The sequence below is a fragment of the Anolis sagrei genome, chromosome 1, assembly GCF_037176765.1.
Source record: "Anolis sagrei isolate rAnoSag1 chromosome 1, rAnoSag1.mat, whole genome shotgun sequence".
Taxonomy (NCBI): domain Eukaryota; kingdom Metazoa; phylum Chordata; class Lepidosauria; order Squamata; family Dactyloidae; genus Anolis; species Anolis sagrei.
The window spans coordinates 130,047,616-130,062,709 of NC_090021.1; the positions used below are offsets into that span (position 1 = coordinate 130,047,616).

At 40.1% G+C, this 15,094-nt stretch overlaps 1 protein-coding gene across 2 annotated transcripts in view; it reads right to left on the minus strand.

Moving 5' to 3' along the window:
• HPCAL1 (hippocalcin like 1) overlaps window positions 1-15,094 on the minus strand; it is a 109,031-nt gene that overhangs the window by 4,780 nt on the left and 89,157 nt on the right. For both annotated transcript variants that reach the window (XM_060787702.2, XM_060787712.2), the window contains exon 2: window positions 863-1,265. In XM_060787702.2, coding sequence (XP_060643685.1) covers window positions 863-1,240 — 378 coding nt within the window. In that variant the 5' untranslated portion in view covers window positions 1,241-1,265. The remainder of the gene's footprint in view (window positions 1-862; window positions 1,266-15,094) is intronic.

Here is a 15,094-nt window from a genome sequence, read left to right on the forward strand (position 1 = left end):
TTATGTACATGTTGGGCCAGTTGAAATCTTGTGAGGTGCTAGATTTTCCTGAGTTCATCACAGAAACATACATATTCTCTCCTGCCTCCACAAAAAAAGAAAGAAAGAAAAAAGAAACCAGAGAAAGGAAAATGCTGTGCACCTGGAGACATTGTTGTGAATGGGGCTAAGGATGTTCTGAGTATATATATATGTGAGCAAAACTGTACACATGATCAGAGCGCACCCACAATCCTGTATCGTAGAGGAGTATACTGGGTTGAGCAGCCTATCACCTCCACCTGATTACTGATTTTACATACATGGTCTCTCCTTGCTCTGTGGGCAGTAGTCAGGATAGTAGATGCAAATGGCTATATCTCTAAAGTCAGGTGCAAAAGGATTATAGAACCCTAAAACATCCAGAGGACACTATGGATGTCACCATGATACATTGGGCTATGTGGAGATGATAGCTATATACTCTCCATTAAGAGGGAATGGCCATGCAGGGTGTTTTAGAGGCTTCCAGTAAGATGAGAGGGGTGGTTCTGAGGGATACCCCCCAAAAAGACATATACACACACATAAGAGAAACGTATGCATGTGTATGCCCATAACGGGAAGAAACCTCTCCATATATGGAAGGCAAATCTTACAACCAACTGTACATACAAAATAAATTATATTCAATTTTTGTTGTTTTCAGTTGCTTGGTAGTTAGATGGCAAGAACTTGTTCTGCATTCTGCTCCAGGTCCACAGCATATAAATTAGGAGAACGTACTTTGCATACATGTTAAATATTCAATTTATGTAATAGTTCTAGTGAAGGAACCAGAATAGATAATTTCAGTGTAGGCTTCTGCAACTGATTTACCCACCTGCACTATCTCGAGCATTTCGGCACGGCTGATATAGCCATTGCCATCAAGGTCATACATGCTAAACGCCCATTTCAGCTTCTGTTCCAGTTTTCCTCGGGAAGTGACACTCAGCGCAATGATAAATTCCCGGAAGTCAATCGTCCCATCACCGTTGGTATCGAAAGTACGGAACACATGCTCTGCAAACTTCGAGGCATCGCCATAGGGGAAGAAGTTAGCATATATCTTTTTGAATTCGTCAACAGTCAAATGGCCAGTTGGGCAATCTTTTAAGAAGCCTTTATACCACTCTTGAAGCTCGTGGTCTGTGAATTCAGTATTCTCTCGGAGATCCTGGAGAACTTCAGGTCTCAATTTACTGTTCTGTTTCCCCATTCTGTTCTAGGTTAATATCCAAGATCTGCAAACAACAACAAAAATAGGTCAGTCTTAAACCCACAGCTGACATTAGAAATATGATGCATATAGAATGGTGGAAGGAGTGGTGTGTACATATAGAGCAATCCCCAAAGATTAGTAATGCATTTGTTAAATAATGCATTGAGCAGAAATTCCCAGCCCTTTTGTCCATGTTTACTGCTCTTAAGAAGATCACTGTAGGATATGAGAAGAAAGGCAACATGGATCGCTGGACCAATAGTTTTATCCCTTTCATTTGCATGGAACACTTTATTGTATTTATGAAAGATATCCAATTCTGGCCTTTTGGAAATACAGACATGCTATCATAACCATATTTCTATTACAGGAATCTTATTCTCCCTACTATCTACTTCCTCAATACTTGTGCATGAAATCTTGCTGATCCATAATTTTTCTAAACTTTAATTATTTATTTCCTTTCCTGACTATATTCTTCGTTTCCTCTTCTAACTGCATCGTCTGTGCAAGCCAAAATAAATAAAATGGGCCGTAATCCTAAAGTACAACTAGAGTGGACTTACTCAATCACTGGGTTTTACCAATGTATTGAATAACTGGTTATTAGGATTAAACAACAGGATTCAGACCTATCAGTCTAAAACAACTTGAGCCCCATTGTTGTAATTGCTTTTAATATTCCTTCCCAGCATTATACAGACTGAGCATCCCTTCTCCAGAACTGCAAAATATTTAAAAATTCAAAACTGTCCACTTGGGTGGCTGAGATAATGACATTTTGGCTTCATGATGACCTAATGTACATAAACATTGTTTAATTCACAAAAATTATTTATAAATAGTGTTTTAGAGGCTGTCCGGTAAGATGAGAGGGGTGCTACTAAGGGATACCACCCAAAAGGACATAGACACACACACACACACACACACACACACACACACACACACACGAGAAACGTATGCATATGTATGTCCCTAACAGGAGGAACCCTCTCCACATATGGAAGGCAAATCTTACAACCAACTCTATATACAAAATAAATGATATATATTCAATTTTTGTTGTTTTCAGTTGTATAAGGTATATAAAAACATAAATGAATTATGTGTTTAGACTTGGCTCTCATCTCCAAGATATCTTATTATGTATATACATGCAAATGCAGGTAGCCCCCAAGTAATCAACACCCAACTTACAAATGACTCATAGTTAAGAACTGGGATGAGAAAACAGGAAGTGTGAGGAAATCTTCCCATGAGAAGAGTAAATCACTCTTGAAAGAGTTAATATCATGGGGGAAAGATGTCTCAATTGAAATTTTAGTACCAATCCTTGTTTTAAGCATTTTGCTGGCAACTGCTCTCCATTTATCACAGGGACAGAAAGTGTGGTGAAATCTTCTGAACAGGGGCACAGACAGCAAAACAAACACCACAGTGGTGTTAATCCTTCCTTATGTGTATGTATATGTATGTGTATGTATGGCTGGAGTTAACACTGAAAAATGTTCCTATTCCGACTTACAAGCACATTCATCTTAAGAATCACCCTATAGAACCTATCCTGTTTGTAACTTGGGGACACCCTGTACAAGTATTCCAAAAATGTGAAAAAAATCCAAAATACAAAGCCCTTCTGGCCTCAACCATTTTAGATAAGGGCTACTCAAATGGTATTTCAAAAATGCTTATTCCAGTTACTTCAGTAATATCTCCAAATAGTTTCCCATGGGTTGTCAGGTTTATAGATGAACACACACTCATTTCCAAACACTAGCTTTTTATAGGAATGTTTTTCTTAGTTGTATAATGTTGACTGTAACATCCCACTATCAAAAGAGGCAAACGGTTGTTTAGCTATATTTCACATGTTAACACTCCAGTTTTCCCAAATGTTCCTTGCTTTATTAAGATTATGTGATGCTGTAGTTTTTATTCTAAATGTAAATAGTTGCATAGAGAAAGATTTTAAAAATGCTTTGGAAGTTGACTCAGCCGAATTCCAAGCCAAATAAGCAGGTTGCAGAAGAAAACATGAAATATCAACGAGGAGGGGACCTTTCCTCTTTCCCTTACTAATACATACTAGCAGTATAGCTGATTTAGTGTGCCTCTTAGAAGAAAAACAAACACCATACAATTAGGAATGAACAGAAAGCGAAATGTGGTTCGCAAAGACCATAGTCTGAACGGAGAAGCAACTGATAAATTTAGATCCACAACGTCTGGTTTTGTGGTCTCGGTATAAGTATTTGCAAAGAATTATAGTAAGTCTGATACTGTAGTTGGTTTGGTCTTCGTGCACTGTAGCTTCATGGAAACGGTTTTTTAAAATAGCTGCCCTTTCTCTCTGGAATCTTAAATGGTTTTTTTAAGCAAAAAGACAAAAAGAGCTATGACAATTGACCAAATGTTTCCTAACTGGTCTTTAAAAATGAGTCAGTTCATACACAATCAGTCCGATTTAGAAATCCTGTGCAAACATGAGTAGAATGCAAGACTATGATGACTGTGGCTCTCCCAGTGCTTTGAAACAAGTGCCATGACTATGTTTGGTTAAGACCAATAGCAATTTTAAGCCAAAAATATCTTAACAGGCTGCAGTGGCTCAAGACACGCAGTATAAAATGTTTGCATCAGATATATGCATTTGTCATATTATCCTCAAAATCTTTTAGGTTTTTTTTTTTTCAGTTTCAAGAATTACCCTACAGTAAAAATATACAGCATATGACCCTCCAATGTGGTTCAACTGCATTTCCTCCCAATCCTTGCTGAACAAATTAGGCCAAGAAAACTTCATGATAAGCTTGCCTTAGGGTCACCATAAGTTAGAAACAACTTGAAGGCACACATAACAAGTCAGACACTTCCGCCATTACAACACACTGACTGATCATTCTGAAAACAATACAATATGAATGGGTTCCTTAGTAGACAGGTTAAATACCAATAATCCACTTATAAAGATAACATAATGAATAAGTCCAACAAATAGGTAAATTGTGAAACTTAAGACTGTTCAATTCTAATTGCAATTAGAATCAAACTTAGAAGCAGAGTATCTTATCCCATTGCAAAAAAACTTAAGTATCTCTTATGAGAACATATGTAAAAGACTGAACTTTACCACCCGAAGAAGGCCTAAAGCAAAGGCCGAAACCGGTCGTGGGAGGCTGATTCATGAACATACAACGACATCACTAAAAGACTATACAGAACTTATTTCATATTGCTTAATTTTGTGACTACTGTGAATTGAACAGTCTAAGTTTCACAATTTACCTATTTGTTGGACTTATTCATGTTATCTTTATAAGTGGATTATTGGTATTTAACCATTCTGAAAACAAGCCAATAACATTTGTACATCATTTGCAAAACACCACTTCTATCATATTTATTATTTGCCCACACATAGCATGCCAATATTTTGGGAAATCTAAGAACATTAATCCAAAAGGAAAGCACACGTGTAAAAAGAAATCCAAGTTTGAGTATTTTAAGTTGTTTTATGTGTTTTCTTCTGAGTAAAAAAATGGAGTGATTTCTCTTTTAGCAATAATGAAAAATATTAGTTACAGAGAAATGGTACACTGCAATACCTCTAATTGATTTTATGATCTTTAATGCCCAAAGCATTTGCTGTATCCAAACTTTATTGGATCTGCAAAGTTCGTATCTTCTTCTCTAGCATTCAAAAAGAGTAATGGTTACAGCAGAGGTTTTCAAAGCGTGCTCCATGGAGCCCTTGGGGCTCTGCAAAGCATACCGAAAGGCTCCATGGTTCCCTCCTCTAAGCTGTCCCTCCTCTTTCTTGCTCCTCCCCTGCCACCAAAAGCCTGTTTTCCTCACCTTCCTCACCGCCCAGATCCTTTCCTCCTCACTTTCCTTGCTTCATAAGCAACATTTCCCTCCCACTGCTCAGGGGATACTTTGATTGTGCTTTTCCTGCATGGCAGAAGGGGACTGGACTGGATGGTCCCTGTAGTCTTGCACTGAAATTCTGTCAAGTTTATGAAATATCTATATATTATAGACATTTCTTGGGGCTCCATGGGAAACTTTGCTTCAAACAGGGCCCACGAATGAAAACGTTAGAGTACCCCTGGGTTACAGAATATTTCCCTACAACATATCCAGGAACTTGTCCCAGTGTGAACAATGCTAATATTACATTAGCATATGAAATGAAAAATCACCAATGGTAATATAACTATCAGTTTATCAAATAGATAACATTTGAATAGTAAAAGTAAAGATTTCCCCTTGATGTTAAGTCTAGTCAAGTCCGACTCTGGGGGTTGGTGCTCATCTCCATTTTTAAGCCAAAGAGCCAGCATTGTCAGTAGATGCTTCCTAGGTCATGTGGCCAGCATGAATGCGTGGAGGGCCATTACCTTCCTGCCAAAGCGGTATCTATTGATCTACTCACATTTGCATGTTTTCGAACTGTTAGGTTGGCAAAAGCTAGGGCTAACAACGGGAGCTCATCTCGTCCCGCAGATTCGAACCACTGCCCTTCTGGTCAGAAAGTTCTGCAGCTTAGCAGTTTAACCTGCTGCACCACCACGACCCATTTTTATAGATGTTGGCTTTCTTTAAGTCTGAGAATACAAATTAGTAACCTGGGGTTCAATAATAAACATTGCAAAGGCTACTAAGCTGGGTGCCTGTCAGCCTTCTCTCTGACCATCATTATCAGTCTCAATCCAACACCTGCTTAGCATGACATAAGACTTTAGAGGGACATGGCCATCTGTCAATAACTGGGTGCCATTGAGCAATACCCAATATACAACAGCACTACAAGGTATAGGATGTACAGCCACAATGCACAGGGCACAGCTGAGTGTGCAGTTTATGCAACTCCACTTCTGTCACTATCAGTAGAGTACATCCATTGCACAATGGTAACTTTATAGCTCTGCATGCGTAATGTGCGTTACATACACAGGTGTCCCTAAGTGCCTTCTGACCTACAATGAAGAAGCACACCAAACTCTGCTACTTCATAAGGACAACTAAAGAGCATGCCTGTACATGCTTGATCTAGAGAAAACATCTATCTTGATTCTTTTTTCTTCTTCTTGTGTCAGGAGCGACTTGAGAAACTGCAAGTCGCTTCTGCTGTGAGAGAATTAGCCACCTGCAAGGACATTGCCCAGGGAAAATCTGGATGTTTTGATGTTTTACCATCCTTGTAGGAGGCTTCTCTCATGTTCCCGCATGAGGAGCTGGAGCTGACAGAGGGAGCTCATCCACACTCTCCCTGGATTCGAACCTCCAGTCTGTCGGTCTTCAGTCCTGCCAGCACAAGAGTTTAACCCATTGCACCACAGAGGCTCCTTGATTCTGAGGCCAGGAAATGACTGACTGATTCAGAGCAATTTTCCGTGTGTGTCCTTTGCAGATGGGAAGATGAGCTTGAAGGATATGGTCGTGAGGCTGGCCACTTTATGAAGCCAGCTGATCCCTCCCAACCAGAAGTGCTTACAGCAACAAGGGCCCCTTCCTCATGACTGTCTAAAAATTATTGTGTCAGTGGAAAGATTCTTGAGTAATGCATACATCGGGGCATAAACCTTCCAAGCTCTGTTCTTTGCTCGGTCTGGAGTCCCAGGCTGAAGCAAAATGATGCAGACCGCAAGACACATGCTTCTCTCCAGCCTTGGGCATAGGACAGTGTGCACCTGCGGGCTCCTTCGCTGCCAACATTTGGAGGCAGCATTTTTTGGCAGCACTGTTATGGACAGCTTTCGGCTTCTCCTGGGATTTGAGGGTGTGTATATAGGATTTCCAAATTTTAATTTTTAACTAAAAACAAAACCACACAACTGTACAACATTTTCCCTGCATATCACAAAGATGTCCCAGGTATATAGAAGCAACCCTGCTAAGGACTACTCCACTTCCTTGACAACATACTCTTGTGTGACAACCTTACACCCTACAACCCTACACAGGAGCTCCCGGTGGTGCAGTGGGTTAAGCCTTTGTGCCAGAAGGACTGAAGACCAACAGGTTGCAGGTTCGAATCTGGGGAGAATGCGGATCAGCTCCCTCTGCCAGCTCCAGATCCCTATACAGGGACATGAGAAAAGCCTCCCACAAGGATGGTAAAAACATCAAAACATCCAGGCGTCCCCCGGGCAACGTCCTTGCATACAACCAATTCTCTCACACCAGAAGTGACTTGCAAATTCTCAGGTCACTCCTGACATGACAAAAAAACAAAACAAAAACCCTACATATGGTCAAAGAGCACACAAGCCATTCCAAGGCTGACATGCAAGTCATTTCCTAACTAGAGTATCATATCATCAGTATAGCCTGCAATGAAGAATGCTGTGACTTGTGATCTCACAACCTCTGGAAAGCTGCATGATTCCCTCTCTGATCTATGCTTTGGGAGCGATGTCATGCTGAGAAGAAATAGCTACTTAACCGAGAGATACCTTACAGAAATGGCACTCGCCTGTGCTCCTTCTTCACTCTGTTGACTTTCTCTCCAGGCTTGACACTATGAAATCCTTGTCAGGCTCAAAGGAAAGGGTGAAAAAAAAACCCAGCAGCCAGCTGCTAATTAATAAAACACATCAGTTTTAAACAGAAACCTATGTTTATATCATTAGCTACTTCTGTGCTGGAGGAAAACTGTAAACATTCCCTGCCTCCTAGCTTTATTTCTATTCACTGTTTGATCTAATGGAGCCCTGCTTGGTTCCAAATGTTGAGACGAGGCTCCCAGCTGGCAGAGCCATAAGCCACAGAAAGGGCGCAGGGGAACGTGCCAGATAATGACACACACTGTCAGCGAGGCAAATAACCTGCTCCCTATATTTTCCTTCAAAAATAGTACTCAAAATATTGGCTTGCACAGAGGGGCAGAGCGGGGGAAAGAGAAAAGAGAGAGAGAAGGTATACCAAGTCACTTTATTCTCGTGTTTTAAAAGGGGTCATTGAACAATACAAGCCAGCTTTCCATGAACAGATAAGTCACAGAATACTTTTAAAAGTTTACCTCTTATGTTTGGCTTGTTTTTGGTTTTGTTTTAGACTTCAAAGAAGGTGGAAAATTCTGGCCTTCCAGAAAGTTGAAATCCAAAATATCTGGAGGGCCAAAGAGACCACACATTTATTCTAAGGAAAGCTGCTGTTTTCTCTTGTGCTTCCTTGTATAGCATAAATCTCTGGGGCAGCAACAGGGCTGACCTCTGAAGGAACCATATTAGCAAATGGGAAATGAGGGCTGCCAGCAAACTCTCCCAAGTATTCAGTCAGGAAAATCTAGTACACTATTATTATTGACTACCACTCTGCATCCTATACATATGGTAACGTTTCAGATATGTGAAAATGGCTATGATATTGTTGTTGAACAACTGTAACTCCCCACCCCCTAAGAATTTATATTTCACCAAGTGACAACAAATATAAGACTTTTCTTCTTTTTATAAAAACGTTTTCCAGAGGTCCAGAGTTGTGCAATATAAGGCTTTAGATTGGAAATGAACCCAGCAGCAGCTGTACCCCCATGAACCATATTGTGCCCAACAATTTAATAAATTATATCTATTTATGATTTCTGTGTCACTTGTATCTTTCAAACTGTGTACTGTATGTATTTCTTACATAAAATGTATAAAAACCGCTTCTTGGAAAAGTATCAAAAGGTAGCCTAGAGACAGCCTGTTAAAATAATCTTCTGGGAATGGAAGGACTTGGTTCCCAGACCCTCTAATATCTTGCTCTCTCTCTCTCTCTGGGTGTATTTGAGTTTATGCCATTTACTTCTTCCTATAGTCCTTCACCTACATGCATTCCAGTTTAGAGGGCTGAATTGTCCTTCCTAGATTATACATATGGATAAGGTTTGCCATTTCTTCCCCCATTATTTTTTTGTCCGCTTGCAACAGATACTGTGCAGTGATTCTATGTAATCCCCAAAGAACAGTATTCCACTAAACACAAGAGTATTGTATCATAAACGTGCACTATTATTTATGCATATTTAAATATCTTATTTTCCCCCAGGGAGAAATTACATTCCCATGAAAGCAAACTCAAAATTTAATCTCCAGCAATAGCTCTAACACCATATATTACAGCAATCCATACAATGAATATGTTTTGGACCATTTCAAGCAATTCACAACAGATGTAGGGATGAGTAGACAAATCCAAAAGATGAATTCAAAACTTTTTTGACTTTCACAGATGCTAAAACAGCCACGGCGACAACAATCTCCATTGTAATATTAGCTGGTTACAGGCACTTGTAATGATAATGTGTCTATTCCTCTCCATCATCAACCTTTATAAGCCATTCATAAAGGGCTAAACAGGGTCAGCTCTAGTTATAACTTAGATGGGAGGCTACCAACAAACACATGGTGCTATCCTATTCCAGAGGAAAACAGGCAAAAGCACTTCAAAATATTCCTTGCCTAGGAAAACCCTATGCAATTCATGAGGTCAGTCTAAGTTGACAGGTGACATGAAGGCACATACAAATGCCAGACACAGTGATACCTATTAGTTCAACACTGGGAACTATACTTTCCTAATGAAAGAGAGAGAGGCAGTGTTTTTCCCACCAAGCTGTCAAATTATGCTTTTGCATTCTAAAAAACCAGAAAAACACACTAGGTCTACTTTTTTCTATTTAGACAGGGTTTTGTTTAAAAAAACACACTCTAAAATATTGATTTTGTTGTTTCCTTTGAGGAGGCACTTTGTTTCTTTATATAAAAAAAGATGCCTTACTGTGTTGGGTTTCTGTATAAATCCTGTGTAATCAATTTATAGTAACTGACACTTCCATTAATTTATTAAGGCATATCTAATGGGATAGCCTTTAGACAAGACTTGTGCTTCAGTTATTTTCACAAAATTAAACATCCAATTATCTCATTAATCATGGTGAAGGAAAGATGTCTTGCTGATGGCAATTTGGGTAACATTTCAATCTCTCTTTTTGTCAAATTGCCTTCACACTTTATTCACTGACTTTGCCATAGAATCATAGAATCGTTGAGTTGGAGGAGACCTCTTGGGCCATCCAGTCCAACCTCCTGCCAAGAAGCTGGAAACTCACATTCAAAGCACCCTGACTGATGGCTATCCAGTCTCTGTTTAAAAGCCTCCAAAGAAGAAGCCTCCACCACACTCCAGGGCAGAGAGTTCCACTGCTGAACAGCTCTCACTCTTAGGAAGTCCTTCCTAATGTTCAGGTGGAATCTCCTTTCCTGTAGTTTGAAGCCATTGCTCCGCGTCCAAGTCTCCAGGGCAGTAGAAAACAGACCTGTTCCTCCTCTCTATGACTACCCCTCACATATTTATACATAGCCATTGTATATCCTCTCAGCCTTCGCTTCTGCAGGCTAAATATGCCCAGCTCTTTAAGATGCTCCTCATAGGGCTTGTTCTCCAGACCCTTGATCATTTTAGTTGCCCTCCTCTGGACACTTTCCAGCTTGTCAACATCTCACTTCAATCACAGTGCCCAGAACTGGACACAGTGTGATTCCAGATGTGGTCTTACCAAGGCAGAATAGAGGGGGTAGCATGACTTCCCTTGATCTAGACACTATACTCCTATTTATGCAGGCCAAAATCCCATTGGCAATTTTTTTCGCCATGTGGCATTGTTGGCTCATGTTCACCTTCCAAGATCTTTTTCACACATACTACTGTCGAGCCAGGCGTCTCCCATTCTGTATTTTTGCATTTTTTTTTTTTGGAAGAGCACATTTACCTTTCCTTGCCCCCAAATCTAACTTACTCAAGGATCTGGTGGGCATCAATGCATGCTGCCAATTGAATGCATATATTACATTCAATAAAGAATGTAATAATAAAGGAAGAGTTCACTACATTAGGTTTATGAGATATTTGGTATTATCAATATAAAAAGTAACAACTGATTGGACAGGACTAGAAGATAGGTCAAATATAATAAATAGACTTTGAATGGAACAAAAACATCAAAAGGTACATTGAGAAAACACAATGAAAGGAAGGCAGAATCAAGCTATTTTTAAGCTTTCATTATAAATTCTTGTGCAATTCTTAGTATTAAAAACTGGCTTCAGATCTTGTCTGCTTTCAGATGACAGAAGTTGTAAATTGATGAGACACAACATTCAATGGTAGAAAAGGGTCAAGAGCTTGTAAAACTACAGCCTTCATGATTCCATAGCACTAAGCCAAAATAGTTGAAGTGCTGTCAAGCTGCATTAATTCTACTATCTAAATCAGTGGTTCTCAAACTGGGGTTCCCAGATGTATTTGGGCTTCAACTCCCAGAAATCCTAACAAATGGTAAACTGGCTGGTATTTCTGAGAGTTATAGGCCAAAAACATCTGGGGACCCCAGGTTGGGAACCACTGGTCTAGATGCATCCATAGTCACAAATGTCCTATTCAAGAGATAATGGACAAACCTAGAGGTTGGCATCATGTATATGCATCCCTCCAGATGTTGTTGAATTGTAATTCCTAGCATTCTGCAGCAATGGCTATGCTGGATGGAAATGACGGGAGTTGTAGTTTAAAAACTTATGAAAAATCACAACATTCTCACTTCTGGCCTAAACCCAATTACTACTATCATTTAGGGAACACCAATTGAATCAGTCCCTGAAAGATTAGTCAGTACTTTACAATCTCACTGATTTGATCCTTCTACTCCAAAGGGACTAGTAAAATGCATTTAGCCCCATATGTACAGAAAACACACATAAGCCTACAATCTCGCTTCCTTTGTGTGTTTCAGAGACACCAATTAGCCAAATAGTAAACAGTAAATCAAATAGTAAATCAAAAGGCACACGTGTACACGTAGTAGAAGAAAGAGAAACTCCAAAGACACAGCAAATGCTGTGCCAACATGACAGTGGCTCCTTGATTCTTCCACACAGTAAAGTTTGTAAAATGTAGTCTGCAAAATGTCAACTCCTATTTCTAGCAAAGAAGCTATACAGATCATTTGCTATGAACCAGGAACAGCACAATGAAAACAAAAAACAAACAGAAGAAGCTACCATACGCAGAGTGTTTGCATGTTATGTCACTCGAGAGACTGAACACAAATCATACAGAAGAACCTCTGCGGAGCTGACCCAATTGAAATAGTGTCTTCAACTCCCATCGTGGGGCCTGTGCAGGAAACATGCCAGGTGCATCCCATGCTCTACAAACAGCTTGTGTGGAGCCCACATTCAGAAATAGAAGATTCAATGAGGACACAGACAATACTCTCCCCCCCCCCCTTTTTTTAAAACAGATTTTGAACTTTCCTGGCTGGAATCCTGTATTGCAGTTATGGATTTGCATCCTACAAGTACAGGGCCATAATTATTCTTTATTCACTAGCACTACGTATCTATTGTTGTGCAATTATTGCCATGATCATAAATGCCCCCCAAACCTTCTTTCCCAGCCAACAGCCAGCGCCACATCAGGTGATGGATGCCTGTTCAGTCACTTGAGGTATAGTAGGATGAAGTTTCCAGTCCTTTCCTGCCATTGAGTGAGGCCGGAATTATTTGAAGCAAGATCACTTGTGCAATTCCTTTTCTCAATTCCTTCTCCCTTCATTGGTTGGAGGGGACTGCAGAGGTCATCCTACTATGCCCTGATCACCAAATGCACAAACCTTAATTGCTCAATGTGTCTCCTGGCGATTAAGGTAGCTTTGTGGATCAAGCCAAGAAATCTTACACAGAAACTAAGCAGATGATGTAAGGTAACAATTATTATTTGAAAACTTGAAAAGTCGATACATAAAGCTTCATAACAGCAGAAAGTTTGGAATATGAACATGACACCAGAAAGCAACTTTTCGAATCCGGGGAGAGCGCGGATGAGCTCCCCTCTGTCAGCTCCAGCTCCCCATGTGGGGACATGAAAGAAGCCTCCCACAAGGATGGTAAAACATCAAAACATCTGGGGTCCCCTGGGCAACATCCTTGCAGATGGACAATTCTCTCACACCAGAAGTGACTTGCAGTTTCTCAAGTTGCTCCTGACACACACACAAAAAAACAAAAACAAAAACAAAAAAACAAAACAAAAAACAAAAAACCAGGAACATGTAATCTGTGTCCCTCCAGATCTTGCTGGACTGTAATATTCATCAGCCCTCCACAGTCTGTTCCATCATCCCAGGAGGGCCTATGTGTTGCCTACCCCTGATTTATATTGCAGTAGCAGTTATACCTTTTTCATACCAGATCTCCTTTAAATATCAGTATTAAAGCATCTTTAGGGCTTAGCATTTTTGTGTGCAGTCATTGAAAAATCCTGCTGATCATGTATATACAGCAATTGCCAGCAAAACACACAAAAATGCACTGTGCATTAGAAAGCCATTTCTGTAGACTGCTGCACCAGCTAGCATTTTGGAATGAAAGCCCTGATGCATTCCCTTCTCTCCTATGCTTTGTTTGAAGAGAGTTCAATACTGCCAAGTGTGTTCAGTTATGATAAAGCAATGGAGACACTTCAATCTCTTCTCCACAGCCATGGCGTCTTACCATATCTCAGTGTTAATAAATTCTCTGTCTTTTACAGAATTGTATCAGTCTAAAGAAGCTTCACAGCTGAGAGAAAAGGACTGGATTCTGTTCTGATTTGCACTTTTAACCTAAGAAGGACACCTTGACCACATCTGAGTAGCACAGGAAAAACAACATATAGATCCTGTGGGACTTTACAGACTAAAAATATCCCTTGTTTTTGCTGCCACAGATGAACATCAGGCTCATGCTTGTAGTACATCCGTAAATAACAGAATGAATAATCTTGCAACTATGCGTGTGAAAGTTAAAACACACATTTAAACTCTGCACCGTCAAACATTTGTTTAGCAAGACTAATGTGTCAAATGCTGCCATACACAACATAGGAGAGACAGACAAAAGGATGTCAAGGGATGACTGGTCAAAGTCTGGTGGAAGTAGGGGAGGCTGAGGTGCCACTGGAAAAGGGGGAAAGGAGATGGCTGAGAAAGGCTTTGCTGAAGCAACTCTATCAAGCTTCAGCCATGATCAAAAGAACTAGTATATTTCAGTGCTGGATGTGTTCAGTAGACTTTTAGGCTGGAAAGACACCATGATGAAACAAAACCACAAAAAACCTGAAAGCTGGATTCCATGTGAAGCCAACAAACCCCATGGATGTGGGTACATAAATAAATTAGAACCTCAAAAAGACAGAAGCAGAGTTGAAATGAGAGGGTGAACTGCAAAACTAACCTATATGCTGCTCCAGATATAAAGAAATCTGGGACAGAGCCGTCCAAAGATATACCATCTGTTAGTGACTTTGTGGTGGTGTTGGTATGCCTCCAGGTCCTTTCTGAATTATTGAGACACAAATGTGAGTTTATCACAGTTTTCTTGACAAGATTTGTTTGGGGTCAACACTGTCTTCCTCTGAGGCAGAAAGAGTGTAATTTGCCCAAAGTCACCCAGTGGGTGTCCATGGCTAAGTGGGGATTGGAAACCTGGTCTCTTGTAGTCCCAGTCCAACATTACTATACCAAGCTTATTTTATTTATTTATTTATCGTGTCATCAGCAACCATTGTATTACAATTCTAACAGAGCAAAACAAACACAGAGATTAAAAAGAAAAGGAAAAAGAAGAAAGAAAAAAAAACCATACAGATTTTGCAAATTTGGTATTTGGTTAAATGTCCTTTGACCAGTATCTGGCCACTTGGAGTGCCTCTGGGGTTGCCGCAAGAAGGTCCTCCATCGTGCATGTGGCAGGGCTCAGGGTGCATTGCAGCAGGTGGTCAATGGTTTGTTCTTCTCCGCACTCGCATGCCGAGGATTCC